This window comes from Platalea leucorodia (genome assembly GCF_965183815.1).
Source record: "Platalea leucorodia genome assembly, chromosome: 13".
Classification (NCBI taxonomy): Eukaryota; Metazoa; Chordata; class Aves; order Pelecaniformes; family Threskiornithidae; genus Platalea; species Platalea leucorodia.
This window is the reverse complement of record NC_138835.1, coordinates 16,173,362-16,194,154: the sequence shown is the minus strand read 5'-3', so window position 1 is coordinate 16,194,154 and position 20,793 is coordinate 16,173,362. Positions and strand designations below refer to the sequence as shown.

Sequence of the window (20,793 nt, the reverse complement as noted above, 5' to 3'; positions counted from 1 at the left end):
CCGGGGGGGCAGAGCCGAGCACGGGGGGGGGCAAAACCGAGCACGGGGGGCAAAACCGAGCACGGGGGGGACAAAACCGAGCACGGGAGGGCAGCGCCGAGCACGGGGGGGCAGAGCCGAGCACAGGGGGGGGCAAAACCGAGCCCTGGGGGGGCAGCGCCGAGCACGGGGGGGCAGCGCCGAGCACGGGGGGGCAAAACCGAGCACGGGGGGACAAAACCGAGCACGGGGGGGCAGCGCCGAGCACGGGGGGGTGCAAAACCGAGCACGGGGGGGCAGCGTCAAGCACGGGGGGGCAGAGCCGAGCCCCGGGGGGGCAGAGCCGAGCACGGGGGGGGGCAAAACCGAGCCCCGGGGGGGCAGCGCCGAGCACGGGGGGACAAAACCGAACACGGGGGGGGCAAAACCGAGCCCCGGGGGGGCAGCGTCAAGCACGGGGGGGCAAAACCGAGCACGGGGGGGCAGAGCCGAGCCCCGAGGGGGCAGAGCCGAGCACGGGGGGGGGCAAAACCGAGCCCTGGGGGGGCAGCGCCGAGCACGGGGGGGCAAAACCGAGCACGGGGGAACAAAACCGAGCACGGGGGGGCAAAACCGAGCCCTGGGGGGACAAAACCGAGCACGGGGGGGGCAAAACCGAGCCCGGGGGGGCAGCGTCAAGCACGGGGGGGGCAAAACCGAGCACGGGGGGGGCAAAACCGAGCACGGGGGGGCAGGGCGAGCACGGGGGGGGCAAAACCGAGCACTGGGGGGCAGGGGTTTAGTGCCGAGCCCCGGCGGTGCAGCCCCGGGACCCGCGGCGCGGAGCAGCCCGGAGCAGCCTGTGCACCCCGGCCCCTTTATTTCCAGGTAGGACACACGACAAAGCTGGCGGCGGCCGAGCCCCGGGACCCGCTCCCAGCACCGCAACCCGAGGAACCGGGGGCCGCCATGGAGCCGGATGGCGTTTCCCTCCTCATGGCCATCGGCGCTTGAAGAGGAAGATGAGGAGGCCGCCGAGGAGCCCCTTCTCCAGCAGGATGCCAAGCCACAAGATGGTGTTGGACACGTTTAGACCTGCGGTGGGGAGAGGGGACGTGAGGGGCCGGGATGCGAGGACAGACATCCCACAGCCCCCCGCCACCGCGGGGACCCAGCGGCTCTCACGCACCGGTGCCTGTCTGGGACGAGTCACCGAGTTCTCCCTCCCTGGCTGGGGCAGCGATCCACAGGGCAGCCGTCTTGCTGATGGGCTCCTGGGCATCATGCACCACTCGGCAGGTGAACTCGGACCCGTTCTTCTCCTCCGTCGCTTTGACCTCCACCAGGCTGCTCAGATCGAACAAGCCCTGCTGGTTCTCCTCCGGCTGGGGGATGTTCTCCACCTTCATCTCCGTCCCGTTCTCCAGCCAGGTGACGGCCACGTCTCCCGGGTAAAACCCCCTCACGTGGCAGGTGAAGTTCACGGTCTTGTTCACCTTAACGGGGCTCGGTGCGTCAGGGGCCACGCTGACACTGGGGGGGACTGGGAAGAAAAGCAGCTCCTGGTGCCCGGCGTCCCCCGGCTCTGCCGCCCGCGGGGCGCCCTGTCCCTGCCCCAGGACCCCCAGCCCCACGGGAGCTGGGCGCCCCGAGCGCCGGCCCCCACCCGGCCCTCACCTCGCAGGGCTTCGCTGAGCTGGTACGTCCTCGTCACCGGGTCCGGCAGCGTGGGGTGCCGCACCTCGCAGGTGAGCCGCGAGCGGACGTCGTCCTTCTGCAGCATCACCGTCACGGTGCTGGACATGTTGAAGGAGGACTTCGTCGGCCATGGGATGATCTGGGGCTGCTGAGCCGTGATCGGGGCCCCGTCCTTGAGCCATTTCACCGTGATGTCTTTGGGGAAGAACGCTCCGGTCTTGCAGGTGACAGACACCGACTGCCCCGGCACCACTCTGCGGCCGGACCAGGACATGACCAGGGGAGTGGGTTTGGCTGCGGGGAGGAGTGTGGGGCCGTCAGAGCCGGCTCTGCCACCCTGCCCGGCCCCGGGGCTGCAGGGAGCGGGGTCTCCCGCGGGGGCACGGATGCACCCGGGGACGGCCCACGGGAGCCTCCCTCTCCTGGAGCTGCCCCCCGAGCCCCTTCCCCATCCCCGCTCGCCCCGAGCAGAGCCCACCGGGCCGCGATGGGCCGGGCTGTGCCGGGGGCTGCACCCGGCAGGGCTGGTTCCCACCAGGAGCTGCTCTGGGAGCCCCACTCACCTTGTACGGACACCTCCGTGCCCCTTCCATGCCGAAACACCTCATCACCGCCCAGCAATTTGCGGAACTTCACGCAGTAATAGGTGCCGGAATCCTCAGGGCCAACGTCCCTGATGCGGATGCTGATGTCTGTGCTGGACTCAGCCACCACCCTCGTCACGCGGGGGAAGGAGCCCTTCTGGTCATAGACGGTCTCGCTCCCACTGCCCCAGCCCTTCAGCCACCTCACAGGACCAGTGGGACCATCTCCAGACGTGGTGCAGGTCAGGTTGAGCGTCTGCCCCGCTGCCACCGACACCTTGTCCTGGGGCTGATGCAGCTGGAAGCCCTGACCCGCCTGGGCACCCGCACCTGGGCACAGCGACAGGAGGGTTTGAGGCTGACGAGGGGCTCCAGAGCCGGGGCACAGCCCGGGGCATTGCCAGAGCCCCGGCCCCGAGCCTGGAGCAGGGGACAGAGAGCTGTCCCCGTCCCTCGCCCCCCAGGGCAGCCGGCACTGCTGGGGACTGTGGGACGGGGAGGGCCCGGGGCCCCCGACAAACTCTTTGGCTGGGGGGAAAAGCAAGCTGGGGGGGAGGCAGTGCGAGAGGAGCCCCGGGTGCCCGTGGGCCCAGGGGAGGACCGCCCCGCCAGCGGCGCCGGGGAGCGCGCCGCGGGAAAGGCGCTGGGGCTGCGCGGGCCCCCACTCACCCAGGGCGCTCAGGAGCTGGAGCAGCATCAGGCAGGCGAGGGGCAGCGCCCGCGTCGCCGGAGCCACGGTGATTCCCATGTCCCGCTTCCTGATGGCTCGTCTCGCCTCGCCTCGCCTCACCTCAGCTTGGCTCAACTTGGCTTGGCTCAACTTGGCTTGGCTCAGCTTGGCTCAACTTGGCTTGGCTCAGCTTGGCTCAGCTTGGCTCGGCTCGGCTCAGCTTGGGTCGGCTCGGCTCGGCGGGTGCTGGGCTCCCTCCCGGCACAGCGGAAGGAAGGGGCTCGCCACCACCGGCCAAGTTCCTCCGTGGACCCCTTGCACAAGTCCCGCTGCCCGCACAGCGCTCACGCCGCCTCACGTCACGAGCCCGGTCCTCGTCAGCGACGTCGCTCCCGCTCTGCCCGCGGGCAGCCGGCGAGAGGGGCCCCGATCCCGCACGCTCCCCCGGGCCGGGCCGGCCCCGGCTCGGCGCCCCGGGCCGTCGGGGGGAGGCCCGGCGCTCGCCCGCAGGCCCGGGCCCGGCCCGCAGCCCCCCTGCAGCCCGCGCCCCGGCCGCCTTCCCGGCCCGGGGCCCGCAGCCGCTGCCCGGCCCCGCGCCCGGCGCAGCCCCTCGCCCTCGGGCGCTGCCCGGCGGGGCCGGAGCCCGGCGGGGCCGGAGCCCGGCGCGGCTCCCGGCCGGCGCTGCCGCTGCCCCGGGGCGGGCACCAGAGGCGGTGGCGGCCGCCCGCCTCCCTCCCCGCGCAGCTTCTGCTTCCCCTTCGCCTGCCCCCGGGGCCGCGGCCCGGCCTGCGGGCAGCGGCGATGGCTCGGCGGGCGGCCGCGGCGGCCCGGCTCCTGCTGGGGCAGCTCGGCCTCTTCCCGCGGCGGCTCTGGGGTGAGTCCGGAGCGGGGCGGCGGCGGCGGCCCCCCGCCAGCTCTCCCGCTTCCCCGGCCCGCTGGCAGCGGCGGCCCGGGGGGGACGGCGGGGCAGAGCCCCGGCCGCCGCGGCGGATCGCGGAGGCGAGCAGCCGGAGGGGTCGGCGCCGACGGGGGGGATCCGCTCCCCCGAGCGCCTTTGGGGGGCGGCGGGGGCGAGGGTGCAGCGCCGAGCCCCGGGGGTGCAGCGCCGAACCCCGGGGGTGCAGGGGTTTAGTGCCGAGCCCCGGGGGTGCAGCGCCGAGCTCCGGGGGTGCAAAGCCGAGCCCGGGGTGAGCAAAGCCGAGCCCCGGGGGTGCAGGGGTTTAGTGCCGAACCCTGGGGGTGCACAGCCGAGCTCCGGGGGTGCAAAGCCGAGCACGGGGCGAGCAAAGCCGAGCCCCGGGGGTGCGGGGGTTTAGTGCCGAACCCTGGGGGTGCACAGCCGAGCTCCGGGAGTGCAGCGCCGAGCACGGGGCGAGCAAAGCCGAGCGCCGGGGGTGCAGCGCCGAGCACGGGGCGAGCAAAGCCGAGCCCCGGGGGTGCAGAGCCGAGCTCCGGGGGTGCAAAGCCGAGCACGGGGCGAGCAAAGCCGAGCCCCGGGGGTGCAGAGCCGAGCTCCGGGGGTGCAAAGCCGAGCACGGGGCGAGCAAAGCCGAGCCCCGGGGGTGCGGGGGTTTAGTGCCGAGCCCTGGGGGTGCAGAGCCGAGCTCCGGGGGTGCAAAGCCGAGCCCGGGGTGAGCAAAGCCGAGCCCCGGGGGTGCAGCGCCCAGCCCCGGGGGTGCAGAGCCGAGCTCCGGGGGTGCAGCGCCGAGCATGGGGTGAGCAAAGCCGAGCGCCGGGGGTGCAGAGCCGAGCTCCGGGGGTGCAGGGGTTTAGTGCCGAGCCCCAGGGGTGCAGCGCCGAGCATGGGGTGAGCAAAGCCGAGCCCCGGGGGTGTAGAGCCGGGCCCCGGGGGGTTTAGTGCCGAGCCCCGGGTGTGTAGAGCCGAGCCCCGGTGAGCCGGTGCCGAAGGGAACGGGGGGCTTTGGGCAGGAGGGGTTCGGGACTGCCCCGGCCCCAGGCCTCTGCATCCCCGCTCCGAGCCAGCTCCCGGCCGGCTGCGACAGCCCTGGGCTGTGAACCCCGCTGCGGCGCAGAGCCCCGGTGTTCCTGGCTCGTGTTGTGCAGAGCTGGGCATTAATGTTTAACAGCCCTCGGGAGTTTTTCTTGCCAGGAATTCCCCTTGGCTCCCTCTGTACCTCTCCGGACGCGGGCACCCGCAGCGCCTCGTGTGCACAGCACGACCGGGGATGCAAATTTGCTCCTTCTTCATTTTGAACCCGGCTTCAGCCGCGCCCAGTGCCTGTGGTTTGCCTCTGCCATATGCAGGGGTATTTCTCAGCTGTGCGGGCTGCAAACTGGGAGCAAGCTGGGGCTGCTCTGCCCGTGCCGCTCGGGGTGAGCGGAGCAAGCCCTGACCTCGCTCCCTCGCTCAGCCCCTGCCCTCCTGTCGCTGTGCCCAGGTGCGGGTGCCCAGGCGGGTCAGGGCTTCCAGCTGCGTCAGCCCCAGGACAAGGTGTCGGTGGCAGCGGGGCAGACGCTCAACCTGATCTGCACCACATCTGGAGATGCTCCCCTTGGTCCTGTGAGGTGGCTGAAGGGCTGGGGCAGTGGGAACGAGACCGTCTATGACCAGAGGGGCTCCTTCCCCCGCGTGACGAGGGTGGTGGCTCAGTCCAACACGGACTTCAGCATCCGCATCAGGGATTTTCAGCCCAAGGATGCCGGCACCTATTACTGCGTGAAGTTCCGCAGATTGCTGGGTGGTGATGAGGTGTTTCAGCGTGGAAAAGGAACGGAGGTGTCCCTATACGGTGAGTGCAGCCCAGCGGGATGCTGCTCCTGGGGACCCCATCCCATGGCCCCTGCCCTGCCCGTGACGGGGTCCCGTGCTGCCCCGCGCCCGCCACCCTCTCCCTGCTCTGCCTTGTGTCGCCACAGGGACACCCCTGCTTCTCAGCGTGGTGGCTGCAGTTGTAGTGCTCTGCTTCCTCCTCCTCGGCCTCTTCGTCGCCCTTTGCGTGTACAGGAGGAAGCGCAGAGGCGAGGTGGCGAGCCAGCGCCTGGCCGGGCCGGCGGCCGTGCGCCGCTTCTCGCCCATCCCTCTGCCGTGCTGTGCAGGGACCCCCGGCACCCCCAGGTTTGTACCCATCACCTCTTCCTTCTGCACCCTGAGGTGAGCGAACCGCCTTATCCACCTGCCTTATCCTGGTTTCCTCTCCCTCTGGAGCAGTAATTTTCCCCAGAAAAGGTCCTTTGCTCACAGGCGCGGCACTGCGCTGCGTTGCTTCTCTCTGCGTTTCATGGGAGCGCCCAGCGCCGGGGAGCTCCCTGCAGCCCCTCGCCGTGGTGTCCGAGCCTGGCCCAGGCATGCAGACAGCACCTCGTCCCTCTCCTCCGCCTTCAGCGGGGGCATCACTTGTGGCCACCTGCCGCAGAGCCCGGCTACGAGTCGGGAGGGGAATTGAGGAGGGCCGAGCTGGGTGGGGAGGGGACCTTTAGCCCTAATGGCCGTCCTTCCCTCCAGCAGCGAAGGCCTGGGTCCGGAGACCTCACATCTGCCCAGCCAGGTAAGAGTGAGCCGGGAATATGGGGAAGAGCGTGCCGCGCCAACGTCCCGGCTTACAGGGACTCCGCAAGGCTCCGGGGCCGGGGCGGGCATTGGGCGGGCAGCAGCCGCCCGCATGCGGTGCCGGCATGCTCCGCACCACGGCGCGGGGCCATCTGTGCAGCCGTGACACCACCACCCCGGCTTGAACCTGCCGTTAGGGTTATTTTTGCAAGATTTTTCTTGTGACAGCATTCACCATTTGTGTGCGTTTCTGCAGCAAAGCAGCAAGGAGGACGACGCCATCCACTACGCCGATCTCCAACCCCTGCCCGCGGCCCCGCGGCACGGCAGGAGCCCCAGCGCAGCCTGCTCCGAGTACGCCAGCGTCAGGGTGGCTGCTAAGTGACGCGTGGCACCTGCAAGGCCAAAGAGCCCATTTCGGGGGAGGAAGCGGGGACATTTCTGCAGGGCACCATAAAGAAGTGGATCTGTTTGCGTGGCACACCCCGGTGCAAACTCCGCACGCCGTGCTGGGCGCTGACAAAAGTCCCCTCGTTCATTCCCGTCTCGGCAGCGGGGCTGGGTGAGGCTCAGGGCTCGACAGCAGCTCTCCCAGGACCCAGCAGCCGTCTCGAACACAGGATCAGGCCACGAGGCTGAGCACCTCTGCCCTGTGCAGGCTGTTTGGTGCCGATTACAACAGGAGGACTTCACGCATGCCTGTCTCCACCAGCATGGGCCACCACCGGCACTTTCCCGGCTCAGCAGGTCCTTAATTTGTGTTACCTTGTCACTGCACCAAGCCCATCCCTATTAAAGCCAGCAAACAGCCGTGCGGTCCAGTCCCGCTGTGTTCAGAGCAAGAGCAACAGTGCCAGGCCGACGGGGCCCTGGGGGATGCGTGGCCTCCGCAGCCCCGTGCCAGCTCGCCCCGTGCTGCTGCCGGGCCCAGGCTGAGCCCCACGGGCGGCTGCAGCGGCTGCCGGGCTCCCACCAAACCTGCATCTTCTGACAACGCGCGGAAACAGCCCTCGGTGCCGCTTTGCTGCAGCTCATGGGCCGAGGCCGAGCCCTTGCCCGGTTTTCCCTGCCCGCCCGAAGGGGCCGGTATTTGGGAACAGGGTTCATGATGCTGTGTTAGAATCAGGGCAGCTGGCACCAGCCAGCGCTTCCACCCCGTCTCCCCGATCCGTGCCCATCTCCTGCTCCGGCCCCAGCCAGTCCATGGACATCTGCTCCATGCACATCCCCTGCTCTGTGCACGTCTCCTGCTCCGTGCATATTCCCTGCTCCATGCACACCTGCTCCGTGCACATCTCCTGCTCCCTGCACATCTGCTTTGTGCACATCTGCTCCGTGCACATCTGCTCCATGCACATCCCCTGCTCCATGCACAGCTTGTGCTCGGTGCCCACCTCCGAGGGGAGCAGGCCGGCGGCCGAGGACGGCGCGTGGTGGTGGCAGGAAGCCGCGGAGCACGCCTTCCACGCCGGGCACCGCCGCAGCACCCGGGCGCGCCCTGGCACGGCGTGCGCACACGCACCCACCCACGGCGGCGGGTGCTCCTGCGGTGCCGGGTGCCGCCGCAAGCAAACACCCCCCTTCACGGGCACGGGCTAAAGGCGAAACACGCTTTTCAGGCAGAGGAACGTGCTGTTCCTGCTGCTGCCTGCAACCTTGAAAGCTGCTGCAGTTGCCAGTTTCCAACTTTATCTACTTTTTACTGTGAAATCAAAAAGCAGAAGTGAAACAAGACAGCGTGTCATAGCAGCATGTGTGTGCCCAGGGGAGCCTCGTCTGCCAGCAGAGATCCTCTCCGGGAGAGAATTGTTACGGGGGGAGCGGAGCCACCACTGAAAGTCATTTGCATGACTGAATAAGCATCCCCTGCTCCGGGGACGTGCCCTGGGGACAGCTTTGGGTCATTTCTTTCTCGGGGACAGCTCGGGGGCACTCGGCACCCCGTGGGCACGGTGGTGGTGGGGGGTTTGCCAGGGCAGGGGTCCGTCACCGCTGCCGCCAGCACCCATCCCCAGCCTGGCCCCCTCTGCACCAGCCCCAGCAGCAGCGAGGGGCCGTGGCCTGGGGGTGCCGGGGTGAAGCCTCCGGCAGCGCCGGGTCCTGAGCGGAGCCACGGCCGCGCTGGGCAGTGGCTCATTTCCCGGCCGAGGCGGTGGCTGTTGCGAGCAGGGGTTACCCAGCCTCCACGGGGAGGACACCGAAGCTCACGGAAAGCTCACGTCAGGATTGCAAGCAGGAGTATGTAAAATATGTGGGTGAGACCGAAACTGGGGATAGACCTTGCAGAGAAGGGGAAATGAAATTCAGGGGGATTTAGGGCTTTTTAAGCACTGGGCTGGGTCAGGAGGGGGGAAATCCAGTTTGATAGAAGCATATGCAAAGCAGCGAGCGAGCAGAGCACCGTGGAGCGCTCCGTACCTAGGAAAGGGCCCAGGTCTGCGGCTTACTGTCCAGGGGCGGATTTGGCGGTTATTATAGGAAAATCCTTTAAGCCACCAGCCCGGGGTGTGCCGGCAGTGAAAGCACAAACAAGCACCGAGCGTGGGCACAAGGTAGGAGCGCGCCGGGGAGCGCCTCACTTGGGGGGCATCGCCTCGCTCGGGGGGCAGCGCCGGGCGATGCCGGGGTCGGGGATTTACTGCTCGTCCGTGGTGGTTTCCAGGTGCCGCCGGGCGTCGCGTCCCGCTGAGTCGCCTGCTGGGTGCTCGAGCGAGAAATGTGGGCGCTTGTGCTGGGCCAAGAGCTGCAATGGCTGGGGTGGGCGCGGGGCGATGCTGGGGCCGGTGCCCGCCAGGCTCCTCCTGCCCGCAGCCGGGGCCAAGCAAAGGCGGCTTCGCTGCGGTGCAGAGCGGAGACAGTGGCGGGTGGTGGGGAGAGGCTCGGCGTCCCAGCCGGGGAGGGGACACGCCAGCTCCAGACGGGGTTTGGACTGTGTCCCAGCGCCAGACCCTGTGCACCGGGGCGGTGCCGTACCGGGGCAGGGGTGCAGCGGGGCGGGTGAGGCCGTGGCGGTGATCCTGGCAAACGGGCCTGGCGGCGGCCCCCGCCACGGCGAGAAGCTCCTGGCGCGTGGGAGGCGTGGGGGGTTTAGCTGGGCTTTTCCTCCACAGGTGTGAGCGCGGTGCTGGGACCTCGGCGGGTGGCAAAGCCAAGCAATAGGGCTGGGGGGAGGCTGGGCTGGGCCGCGCCGTGGTGGGAGCCTGCGCGGACCCTGCCCGGGCGAGAGGCAGAAAGCAGGAGCTGGGGAAGAGCCCGGGGATGCTCGGGGGCTGCCCAGCATCTGCTCCGCTCCCAGCCCCGGGAGGTGCGAAACGGCTCCTGGAGGTGCCAAGGCGAGAGGGCTGGCAGGGCCGGCCGGGGTGGCGGGGCATGCCGTGCCGTGCCGTGCCGTGCTGTGCCGTGCCGTGCTGTGCCATGCCGGGGAGCCAATGTGGGAGGTGCGGGCTGTGCCGGGAGCCAGCAGGGAGCATGAGCCTCCAATGGAAAACATGGAATAACAGAGAGCAATTAGTTTGGAGAGCGTGACTGTCGGATGAGGCTGGCCCCGGCAGCGAGGGGAGGGGGAGCAATGATTTAATTAACACCGAGGAAGAGCATGGTCTCAGCTAGCGCACGGGGCTGGCTGAAGCAGGGGGACGTGGGCATCTCCCTCGTGTCCTGGGGGACAGGAGAGGGCTGGCAGCGCTCGTGGGGGAGCGGGACAAAGCAGAGCTTGTGCTGGAGCCAGGGCTGAGCAAGGAGAAAAGGGGAGAGACGGGGATAAAGGCCTGGTGCCCTGCCCCGGGATGCTCCAGCTCCGCGGCGAGAAGCGGAGCCCCCCCCGCCTCTGGCAGTGCCTCTCCCAGGGACGGGTGCCCAGGGGCCGTCGCGTCTCCCGGGAGCCAGCATTGCTCCAGCTTGTCCCCTCCAGCGGCTGACGGGGCAGCGGCTCCAGCCAAGGCCCTGGTTGTGGCTGTCTCTGTCCAAGATGCCCTTGTGCTCCTGCTCTGTCCCCATCCCTGTCCCCATCCCTGTCCTTGCCACTGTGAGACCGTGGTGGCCACAAGCCCATCCACGGGGAGAGACAGGCTGGTCCCTCGGCACATCAGCATCAGCCAAACAGCCACGGCTCCAAGAGCATCCGATGCCACGGGCCCCCCCCAGGGCCCCCACGATGCCACAAGCACCCGGTGATGCCACGGGGACCCCATGACGTTATGGGGACCCTGTGATGCCATGGGGACCGGGCGATGCCATGGGGATGCCGTGCCAGGACACCGATGGGGAGCAGCACGAGGAGCTGGAGGAACAGCCGGGGTGCTTTGAGGGGGGTGGAAAGGGCCAGAGGGGCTCAGGGACACTTTGAATGTCCCCCAAAAATGCCACGTGGGTCTCGCCTGCGGCCGCTGACTGCCCCGGGCTGCGCTGCTGCCAGGAGAGGGAACTGGAGGGAGAAGCCCTGGGATGCTGCGCAGCCGGACCCTGCTCACACCAGCTCCAAACCCACCCGCTCGCCCCTTCGCAGCTCCCTGTTCCTCAGGCTTTTCCTTGGAAAGCAAGGAACGAAGCCGAAGTAAAACGGTGACATGCTTTACGCTGTCTCTGATTTATTTCGCATCTTACTTATTGAATCTTATTCCCCGGTTTCACAGTTATTGTGGATTTTTATTAAAGGGGATAAACAGGTCTGGGATTTGGGGTTGTCATAGGAACTGTTTCGGTGCCGCAGCCTCACCGCCAGCCTCATCCTCCCCCCGGGTTCCTGATGTGAGGGCTCTCGCCAGCACAGCAGCCGTTTCTCCAGCCCCCCAAGCCCAGCCCCAGTGAAAGCCACGTTAGGGGGCAGCCGCCCCGCGGGACCCCCGGGGTGTTCGGAGAGGAGGTGGGCTCCCGGGCACTGCCCGGCTGTGCCCACGCCGCAGCCTGGCCCCGCGGCCACGGGGGAGCGAACAGGGACCCCCGGGCCGCCGTCCAGGGCTTTAGGCTGAGGAGAGGTGGAGATGCTTGGAGGACGCTGCTTGTCCGTGTGGATTCTCTGGTGTCTAATAGGAGGTTGCGCTATTGCAGCTATTCCTACTGGGAACCTCTCTGCCTGACCTGGAATAATTTTCATTAAATCCTGGAGCTGAGGGGGCGTGGGGCAGATCTGGGGCTGCCCTCCGGCCATTCCTCATCTCTTCTATCGCAGGCAGAGGGGGCAGGCGGTGAAAATGAAAGTGTCAAACACATTTCAAAGGAAATCCTTTGGCCCAGCACTCCTTTGGCCTGTGCGGTCCTTCGCCGCAGGATGTCGTGGAGGCCAAGACTCTGGCAATGATTAAAGAGGGATTTCCAGGACCGTGGGATGAACAGGAACATCCAGTGCTTAAAAAAGACCCACTTTGTGCTTTCGGTGACGGGACATTGCTCAGGGACAATCGCCCTCCAGAGCCGGCACGGGGAGGGCGGATCCAGCTGCGGCGCTTGGTCCTGCCAGCGCCTGAGAAAGGGTCCCAGGGCGGGCAGGAGGGGTGTCCTGCCTGCATGGGGGATGCCCGGGGCTCTTGGTGCTGGATCAGCTGTTGGTGGCACATCGGGGTGATCCTGGTCCCCCCGACACTCACGTGTGCATCGTGCCCGGAGTGAGCCTCGCACGCTCCCGGGGATGCTCTGGTGGGTTTTGTCCAGGGAAAAGAGCCGGGGGCTGCTGCTCGGGGTGGGGAAACCCTTTGGGGATCCTGCCAGCGAGGGCAGGACGCTGCGGGGGTCCCCAGGGCTCCCCGCTCCTCCCGGCATGGAGCGACCTTAAAGCTTGGCTGCACTTGGCGGTGGCCCCGGTGCTGGCAGCGCCGCGAGCCGGGCACAAGTGTCCCCCAGAGGAGAAGTGCAGGGAAAGGAAAAAATATTTAGAGAGGCAGGAGAAGGGGGAAAGCAGGCGCTGCGGGAGGGAGCCATGGAGCGGGCTGAAAGCGCGCTCTCAGCGGGCTTTTGTTCGCTCCGGACGTGCCCAGCGGTGCTGCCAGCACGGAGGGGCTGTGCCGGCGCCGCTGGCTCCCAGCGTGGTGCAGCCAGGCGAGCCCGGTGCCCCGGCAGCCTGCCCGGCGCCTCGGCCCGCCGACGCGCCCCTTGGCAGGATGCGGCCCCTGCAGAGCCTTCGGTGAGGAGCTCCATCGCCCCGGCTGGGCTCGGCCCCTCGCTGCCGGCCGCAGGGTGGGCAGCGCGGCGGCATCAACAACGCGCTCGCTAAAATAATTGCTTCTGACAGATCCATTTCTTCCGCAAGGTTCAGGCCTAATTTTATAATGGTATCGGTAACTATGACAACGTGTAAAAATAACGTATCCCCGAGCCCGGCAAATTCTCCGTAAACAGCTCCCATCTCCAGGGGCCGAGGGAGGCCCCGGCCGGGCGGGCAGCAGCAGCCCCCTGCCCGCAGCGCTGCCATGGCCGGCTGCCTGCGCCCGGGTTAGCGTTTGGGTTAGGATTCACACGATGACTAATTAGTGGTGTTAACTGCTTACGCCTTGGGATGATGATTTCGTTTGCTAATCCTTCGGGCTAGGCAGAGCTCGCAGCGGCTAATTGGGTGGATATCATTAACGCTGGCGGTCAGGAGCTGCTGTTAAAGGGCTGCAGCATCCCTCGTGCGTGTCGCGGGGCAGATGCTTTGCCGCCGGCTCTGCGGGGCCCCTCCTGGCACCCAGGACCCAGCCGGGGGCCGCACAGGGCTCGGCCCCTGCAGTGCCACCGGGCCAGCAGCCCCATTCGCACCTGCAGCCCTGTCCCAGAGCTGTCGCTGCTGCACACACATGCAAACGCGCGTACGTGCATGCATATGTGTACGTGCATGCATATGCAAACGCATGCACATGCAGAACAGGTTTCCCACATGCATGAACTCCCCCCTCAGCAGGTTGAATGTCTCGGCTCAGACATCTCTGCTCACCACTGCTAGCAGATAATCCCAGGCGATGTTTTCTAAACCTGTTAGGCATCCCACAGCCCCTCTGAACCCCTGATCCCCCTCCATGGCTCTGGCCGAGCTCTGGCCCCGCTCCCCGGCCCCGTGCCGTGCCGTGCTGGCCCCACCAGCCTGGAGCCAGCCTCGGGGGTAGGACAGCAGCGTTTCACAGCTCTGATTTGCAGCGCCGTATCGGGGCCAGGCCAGACCCTTGGGACCGATGCAGTCACCAGGAGCACCGGTGGATCGTGCAGAGCCGGAATTAATCCTCGTGCTTTTTGTTGCCCTTCAGCTTAAAAAAAAATACAAAACAACACAAACCCCTTGCAGAAGCATTTTCCTCGAGCGCCCAGCTGCAGGACCAGCATGGCCCCAGCCCCGCGGAGCTGGGAGTGCTGGGTCAGGCAGCATGGACGTGCCTGGTCCCAAGGGGGCCAAAGCAAACAGCCCCACGCTGCGGCCCCCGAGCTGCGAGGCTGCTGTGGGGACAGCGCAGGGACGGCCACCACAAGGACAGCCCGGTGTCAGGGCCGGGGACGGCGCTGGCACTGCTGGGGGCTGCTCAAGGCAGGGCCCCGCCAGGGCTGGGTCCGGCCGTTTTGGGGGGTGCATGACCCCCGCATCCCAGCCGCCGTGCAGTTGCCATTTCCACCGCGATGTGTTAGATACGGCACTTTGCACAAGTAACCTCGGTGAAAGCCCTCGTTGCCAGCCACGCCGTTATCTCTTGGCACCCTCGTTACTAGCAGCTGGTAGAGGCTGACGTGGGGCTACACCAGGTCTCCTGCACCCTACGCACCCCAGCTCGGCCCTCCACTGGGGCATCTCCCTGGCTCCGGAGGTGCGAGCGCCTGGCCGGCCAAGGTCCAACAGCACAAATCCCCCCGCCAAGCCTGGGTTTCAAAGCCCCGCAACCGTCCCAGTGCCTCCAGCGAGAGCTCTGACGAGCAGGAAGCGATGGGCTGCGATAGCTTAGCATGGTAAATCCCCTCGCGTTAGCATTTTTATTTTCATCTGCAGCTGCCACGGGACTTTATCAGGCAGCCCAGCCTGCAGTGAGTTACAGCAGCCGTGCCTGGGAGCGCATGGAGCATTATCTGCTATTGCAGCGTTGGATGCGCTTTCATGATAACAATTTGCAATCAACAAAGAACTTTGAGAGGATGCAGGAAAAAAAAAAGGCAGAAGAAAACTGAGATGATATCGCTCCTCCCTCGGCCAGGCTTCTCACCCCTCCAGGGTCCTAGCGGTACTGCCAAGGGGAGACCAAGGTCTTCTCTAGCATCGCTCCACGGGGCTGCAGGCTCAAAGGCACCCGCTGTTCCCACATGCAGCCCCACAGCCTGCACCCTGCCCACCCACCTGCAGCACCCCAGGAGCCCTAGGCCTCCGGGCTGTCCCGCACGGTCCCCGGCCGGCCCCGGGCACGGGCATGGCGCTGGCAGCCCCCAAGTTAAGGGCAGGGGGCAGCCGGAGGAGGACGGGCTGCATCTGATGCAGGGAACTGCCTGCAGCTCTGGCAGGGACCTGGCCCACTGGGGAGAGCCCCAGCTGCAGGGGCTCAAGAGGGAGAAGTAAATTTGTTGGGCATCAGCGTGACAAGGCCTCCCATTAGCCCCCGGTACATAAACTTGGCCATGGGCTGGCAGGGGGGTGCTTGTGCGTCCTGGGGATCTGGGTACCGGCATCGCCGCCGGGTCCCCATGGGCCAGTGCGGTGCAGAGCATCCCCCTCCGGAGCGGGGATGGAGGCTTCGACTCAAACAGCTCCCAGGAGCCCATCAACGATGAACACCCAGCTCCGACATGTCCCCCGCACGGCTGGAGCTCCCTGCCTGCCCTCCCTGCCACTTTCTCCTCCACAGCACCGCTGCTCCCGGGCTGAGCATCCCTTCCACGCCCAGCCCGGGGTGGGGAAGGGTCCCAGGGCAGACACCGCTCGGCTGCCACCGTGGCACCGGGGCTGCCTGCGGCTCTGGAGCCCACGAGAGCTGGGGTGAGCCCTGGCTGTGCCCCTCAGCCAGTGCCGGTGTCCCCACAGCCCCTGAGCTTTGCAACTGCTGGCACAGGGGGTGCAGGACTGGGGCCACCCTGTGCCCCCCAGTGAGCTGCCCTGGGTGGGAGCTGCCCCGCGTCCCAGTCCCCATCCCTGCGCTGTGGGTATGCTGCGGACCCAGGAGGCTGCAGCGTGGGGCTGCTCAGGCTTTGCTCACCCGCTGCACCAACAGCTGGTGAGCAAATACTCCTCCAGAGCAAGGAGCAGGATCCCGCCTGCGAACAAAGGTCACCACAGCTCGCCGAGAGCTTACGGCAGCTAACCGGGCGGCAAGCGCCGGCCCTGCCAGGTCCCGTCCTTCCAAGCTGCCCCCCGCAGCCTGGTTTTCCCAGCCTGTCAGCAGTTTCACCCTAAACCCCTCATCCCTCTGCCCATCGCCTCCAGGTCACCCAGCCACTTCCAGGCCAGGCACAGGATATAAACCACCTTTCCTGCTCTGACACAGCCAGGAGGAATTCCCCCCCGTCAGAAGCCTGCAGGGCTGCGTTAAGGAAGCCTGGCCGAGTTACCCGGTTCGCAGCACCCGCAGGGTGCCGCTGCCAAGCGGGAGCAGCCTGGGAGCAGCCCGCGAGCATCGCATGGCCCAGGGACGCGCAAGCTGTAGCGCGGATACGGTCCCCGCTGCAGCCCACGTGCTTCTCTTTTTGCTCAGCAGACGGTGGTGGACAGTCCGATGCGGCCGAGCTCTGCTGCCGCTGCCAAAGCCCGGGGCGACGGTGCACGAACACCGCGAGGGCAGTCGGAGCATCACCGCCCCGGTGAAGGCCAGTGCGGGGCAGGCAGCACCGGCATCCCTCTCTCGTCCTCCCTGAAGGTCATTTTACGGACTGGGAGAGGTCCCGCTGATCCCGGCAGAGCGCTCAAGCGCCACTAAAGTTATGTGGGCTGTGATTAGGGACCCTGCTCCCCACGGAGGCTGCAGTGACAGTTGGCAGGTCCGGCCGGCGTGCGCGGAGGTGGCCTCCTCAGAAAACCCCCCGCGCCGAGGAGCGCCGCCTCCCCGCTCGCCCCCAGCACCGTCTGCAGCACCGGGGCTTGAGAGCTCAGCCGAGGACCCGAGCTGTCTCAGCTCAGCCCTACATCACGCGATAAAAGCTCGACCAAAGCAATCACAGACCGTTCCCGTGAGCCCCCCCAAAGGAAAGGGGCAAAGCCCAGCACAGGCTGCTCACGCAGCAGCAACCACAGCCCACCCCCACCTTTCTTCTGGCAATCGTGGCCTTAACGAAGCACCTGCAGCTCATTACCCCCCCAGGGCCTCTCCCACATAAGGGGGTGGCTGGGTGCCCCCAGGTGTTCATGGTGGTGGGTGCTGAGCCGGAGCATGCGGTGAGCAGGCAGGTATGATGCGCACCCCAATTTCCTAAATCAGTGTTTGCAGGGCTGGCGCGTTCCCCCTGCCTTCGCCCCTTCCCCAGGTCCCCCTGGCTCAGCCACCCCTGCGCGCTGATCCTTGCAAACAGGCTGCAGGTCACTTCTTTCCATCCTCGAGTTAACATATTGCTTGTTATAAGTTAACATCAGATAAACTAATTTAAGCTCCTTCTGTACTGGATGTCTTGGACTAAATTGGCATGGTACCTAATGAAGCTGAAGCTCCATTTGTTGTGCTGGAAGCCCTAAATATCAGCAGGGTAATTGGTGCTACTACCTACTTTAGAAGGCATTTGTGTGTTTTTCTCCTGGCTAAAAGCCCTGCGAGGGTGCTGACTCTGAAGGCTGAGGGGTGGTGGGGAGCGGCAGGAGGGCTGTAGGATGTCCCTGCCTGGCTCGTAGGCTGGAGAGGTCTGGAAATTTGGTGTTGGAGCTGGAGGACAGATGGGGTCCTCCAGCACGCGTTGCGCTCCGGCTGCAGGGAGGCTGCGCTGGCTTGTGTGCACCGGGGCTGGGCTCGGTGCTCTGATGTGGTTGCACACCTCGTTTTGTTGTGGCGAGCTATGAAAGCGGCACCTTTTCGGGTGCTGGGACCGGGCCGGGCTGTGTTTGGGGCTGGGCCAGGATAAGGCCAGGCAGCTCTGAGCTTCCCCAGGGCAGCGAGTCCCTGCAGCCCTGAATGCCACGGCGGGGGTGTGCAATGGGTTATTTGGGTTTATTGTGGTGGCTCCCATGGGTGCTGGCTGCTCACTGGTGCTTGGGCATGGTTCTGCACCCGTGGCCCCAAAACAGCACTGCTGGATGCTTGTTTTAGGGTGTTTTCTAGGCTGATGTCCAAAGTATTGGTGTTTTTCCTACGTTTATCTCTAAGCTTTCCCTGCTGGTTTGGGTTTGGAGGCTGCACTGAGCCCACGAGCCCTCTGGGACAGCCGCTGTGTCCTGGTGTGACGTGGCCCGTCGGTCAGGCCATAGGTAGCCTTCCCGTTGTGCCGTACCGTGGTGGTCTGGGGAGCGGGGATCCCGAGGGGGACAGTCCCGGGCAGGGAAAGAACTGCAGCCACCTCCCACGTTAGTGAAACGTGGCTCACGAACAGGCCCAGGCCTGGGCAGGGCAGCGCCTGAAACCTCTCCGTCTCCATCACCTGAGAATCCCCTTCCAGCAGGGTGAGCCACCGCTGTCCCCATGGGCGATGGGTGCTGGGAGGGGATCTGACGGGCTGCTAATTAGGCAATGAAAGAGCAGTCTGGGCAAAACCAGTGCTGCAAGACTTTCAGCTGGGATGGTCCCGGTGAAGCTGTAATTGCCCCTGTTGGATGCTGCCAGGTTCGGACGAGAGGGTCTTTTTTTGGCCCCCCCCCCCCCCCCCCCCCGAGATGGGGTGCTGCTCCCCCGGCCGGGGGTCCCTGTGCAGGGAAGGGTCCCCACCTCCTCCTGGGGAGGAAGCCACTGGGGCAGCTGGTCCTGCTGCCCACGCAGAGCTGCCCAGCTGAAAATGGGGAAATGCAAGAGGACACTGGGGCGCTGGGAGCTGGGGCAGCCCTGGCCGGAGCCTTCGCCCCCGGGAAGGGGAACCAGAGCCCTGCCTGGTCCAGCCTCCCTGCAGCACCCATGCTTGCAGGGGGGGGTGAGCCCAGCCCAGACCGGCCGGAGCACGTGCCTTCCCTGGAAGGGGGCTGGCAGCGTGATGCAAATTCCTCACTGTGCCTCAAAGCTGTAAAAATCAACCTGTTCTTGAAAAGCTCTCCTGAAATGCTGTCCTGGTCCCCCACGCCGGCTGCTGCATGGCTCGCGGGACCGGGAGACCCGGGCTCCACAATCGTCCCTGGGGGAGCAGTGGTTTTGAGCTGAAGCACGAAGATGCTGCGAGAGCGCGCGCAGCCCGGCTGCCCGCTGGCAGCGCTGCCCGCCCTGCCGAACGGCGCAGCAGCCTCCTGCTCGCCGTGGGCGTTTGGTGCAGAAGGAAACCGCTAATGATGGCGTTGCGCCTCCCGAAATGCTGCGCTTTTGCTCCATCTCGGGCATGTGAAGGAGCGGAGTGCTCCGCTCCCCCAGGTTCGTTGCCAGCCCGCGGGGCAGGGGCTGCCCTCCCGGGGTGGACCCTCCAAACCCCCCGTCTTCGAGCGGGCCCCTGCGATGCCGAGTGGAAGGGCCGTGGGCAGGAGGGGAGGCAGCTGAGCCTGCCCATATGCTTCCTAATGGGGAGCAATAGCAGCTCTTCCCGGGCAGCTCACACTGCACCATCTGCTCTGCTGCGGTACCTTCTCTTGCAGAGCTTTTTTAAGCTCTAACTTTCCTTCGCAAGCGCTCTGCGGCGGCTGCTTGCGTACGGGCTGTCTCCGCTTTGTAATTGCCTCGAAACAGGTTGTCTGAACCTTCAATGATGAGCGGGAGAACAGCCCAGACAGGCTGAAGTCAGCCAGGCCTCCAGGAACTGTGCTTCCATTTAAAAATAACCAGGAGAGAGGCTGTGAACGGCTGCAGCGTGTCCCACCGGCGCCTTCCCCCGTGCTGGGTGCCTGCTCGCCCCGAGGGTGCCCGCTCCCAGACCAGGGCTGGGGGGGGGATGCACCGCCCATGGCGGTGTAGCTGCGAGGTGTCCACAAACCACTGCTAACCCCATGTCCCATCCCTCCGCAAAGCGATTCTTTATTTCCACGTCACGCTGCATGTGCAAAAGGCCAAAGGCCAAACCCAACGGCTCCTCTGGGTCCCTGCTGCTTGCTCACGTGCTCGTCAGCTGTGCAAAGGGGAAATAAAAACAATGGCCGCCCTGGGCTCCCCGGGAGCGGCGCTGGCCACAAATTATTTTACAGTAGGAGTAGCACGGGCTGCAGTGCTCGAGCGCAGCCTCCAGCTGCCCGGGGGGGTCCCGGAGGGAGGTGCAGTGCAGATGCCTGGGGAGGCCGGTCCCGGCTCCCAGCAGCAAAGTGAGCTAAATTAAGGCTGGATGCAACACATGGGCGTAGCTGGGGCCGAGGGGGAGGCTGGCGGGGACGGGAACGCGCGCAGGCTGACGCCGTGCGCAGATTGATGGTGCCAAGTCACTTCAGATATCTTTGCTGTTTGTTTGTGCGAAGCTCTAAATAAAGCCGACAGCCCCAGCGGCTGCCTGGGGAGGGAGGAGGGAGCCGGCACCGTCCCCTGGCACGGCACCCAGTGCTGCCCTCGGAGCCCGGCCCGGTGTGGGAGAGCAGCTGGGTGTGATCTGGGATGCTGTGGTGTGGGTGCTGCCGGGTGCTACCTGGGTGTGCTGGGGCTGGAAGCCCCCGCTCAGCAGCGTCTGTACCCCATCCCGGGGCGGGTGGAGGGGAAAGCAGGGTGGTTTCGGGACCTGCTGGAGCTCCTGCTGGGAGCTGCCAGGATCGTGTCTGGCTGCAGGGGGCCGTGCCCAGCTGGGACATGGGGGAACAAGCTGGTCCCAGTCCTGGCCTTGCTGAAGTGCCCATGGGTGGTAGGAGAAGGTCCAGCAGGCGCAGACAGTGGAGGACGTGTCCTTGTGCCTCCCCGGGAGGGACTTTGTGTCAGGGAGAAGCAGGGCGGTGCAGGGCCACACATCCCATGGATGCTCACATCCAGACACCTTCCTCCTCCTCCATGCCCTCCCTTGGCCCCATCTCCCATCGCAGCTGCCTCGTCCTCAGGCTCTCACCTACCCCTGCCGTGGGCTCCTGCTGCGGGGATGTCATGGGGATGTCCCCGTGTCCCCAGGGTGTCTCTCCAGCAGCCGCTGCAGAGAGGGGTGCAGGTATCTCCTCTCCCTCCCCATCCACCCTCCAGCCGTCTGTGCTGCACCAGAGTCCCCTCCTTGCTCTGCCTGACCCCTGTGGGCTGAGCTGGCCTGGCCACCTCCAAAATGCTGCTTGTGCCTCTGCCGCGGGCTGTCCCAGCTCAGCCACCGGCCCTCGGATGGCACAAAGTGTCCTGCGTGTTCAGGACCCCCGAGGCCGTGTGCCCCCAGCACCCTCGTGTTTCCCCCCCCTCAGTTCCCAGGGATCTGGGCTGCGTGCCGCGGCCGTGCCAAAGCCG

At 66.4% G+C, this 20,793-nt stretch overlaps 2 protein-coding genes across 2 annotated transcripts; one reads left to right on the top strand and one right to left on the bottom strand.

Moving 5' to 3' along the window:
• Positions 1 to 693: 693 nt before the first annotated feature.
• On the bottom strand, positions 694 to 3,389 carry LOC309597199 (tyrosine-protein phosphatase non-receptor type substrate 1-like). The gene is made up of 5 exons (XM_082326379.1): positions 2,910 to 3,389; positions 2,220 to 2,570; positions 1,636 to 1,950; positions 1,148 to 1,501; positions 694 to 1,053 (listed from the first exon to the last, which is right to left on the bottom strand). Exons 1-5 carry the CDS (start codon positions 2,986 to 2,988, stop codon positions 953 to 955), a joined length of 1,200 nt encoding a protein of 399 aa, XP_082182505.1. The 5' UTR covers positions 2,989 to 3,389; the 3' UTR covers positions 694 to 952.
• A 295-nt stretch (positions 3,390 to 3,684) lies between these two features.
• LOC309597104 (uncharacterized protein) lies at positions 3,685 to 6,920 on the top strand. Its single transcript, XM_082326109.1, has 5 exons — positions 3,685 to 3,784; positions 5,310 to 5,660; positions 5,788 to 5,986; positions 6,374 to 6,416; positions 6,675 to 6,920. The coding sequence occupies exons 1-5, from the start codon at positions 3,712 to 3,714 to the stop codon at positions 6,801 to 6,803; spliced, it is 795 nt and encodes a 264-aa protein (XP_082182235.1). The 5' UTR covers positions 3,685 to 3,711; the 3' UTR covers positions 6,804 to 6,920.
• The last annotated feature ends 13,873 nt before the right edge of the window (positions 6,921 to 20,793 follow it).

What these genes read in the sequence shown, in the direction of transcription:
- LOC309597199 (XM_082326379.1), bottom strand. Translation starts at nt 2,988, where the DNA reads ATGGGAATCACCGTGGCTCCGGCGACGCGGGCGCTGCCCCTCGCCTGC. An exon ending in CACGGAGGTGTCCGTACAAG is followed by an intron (nt 1,951 to 2,219) that starts GTGAGTGGGGCT and finishes TCCTCCCCGCAG; the next exon opens with CCAAACCCACTCCCCTGGTC. An exon ending in CTCGTCCCAGACAGGCACCG is followed by an intron (nt 1,054 to 1,147) that starts GTGCGTGAGAGC and finishes TCCCCACCGCAG; the next exon opens with GTCTAAACGTGTCCAACACC.
- LOC309597104 (XM_082326109.1), top strand. Translation starts at nt 3,712, where the DNA reads ATGGCTCGGCGGGCGGCCGCGGCGGCCCGGCTCCTGCTGGGGCAGCTC. An exon ending in AACGGAGGTGTCCCTATACG is followed by an intron (nt 5,661 to 5,787) that starts GTGAGTGCAGCC and finishes GTGTCGCCACAG; the next exon opens with GGACACCCCTGCTTCTCAGC. An exon ending in CCTCACATCTGCCCAGCCAG is followed by an intron (nt 6,417 to 6,674) that starts GTAAGAGTGAGC and finishes GCGTTTCTGCAG; the next exon opens with CAAAGCAGCAAGGAGGACGA.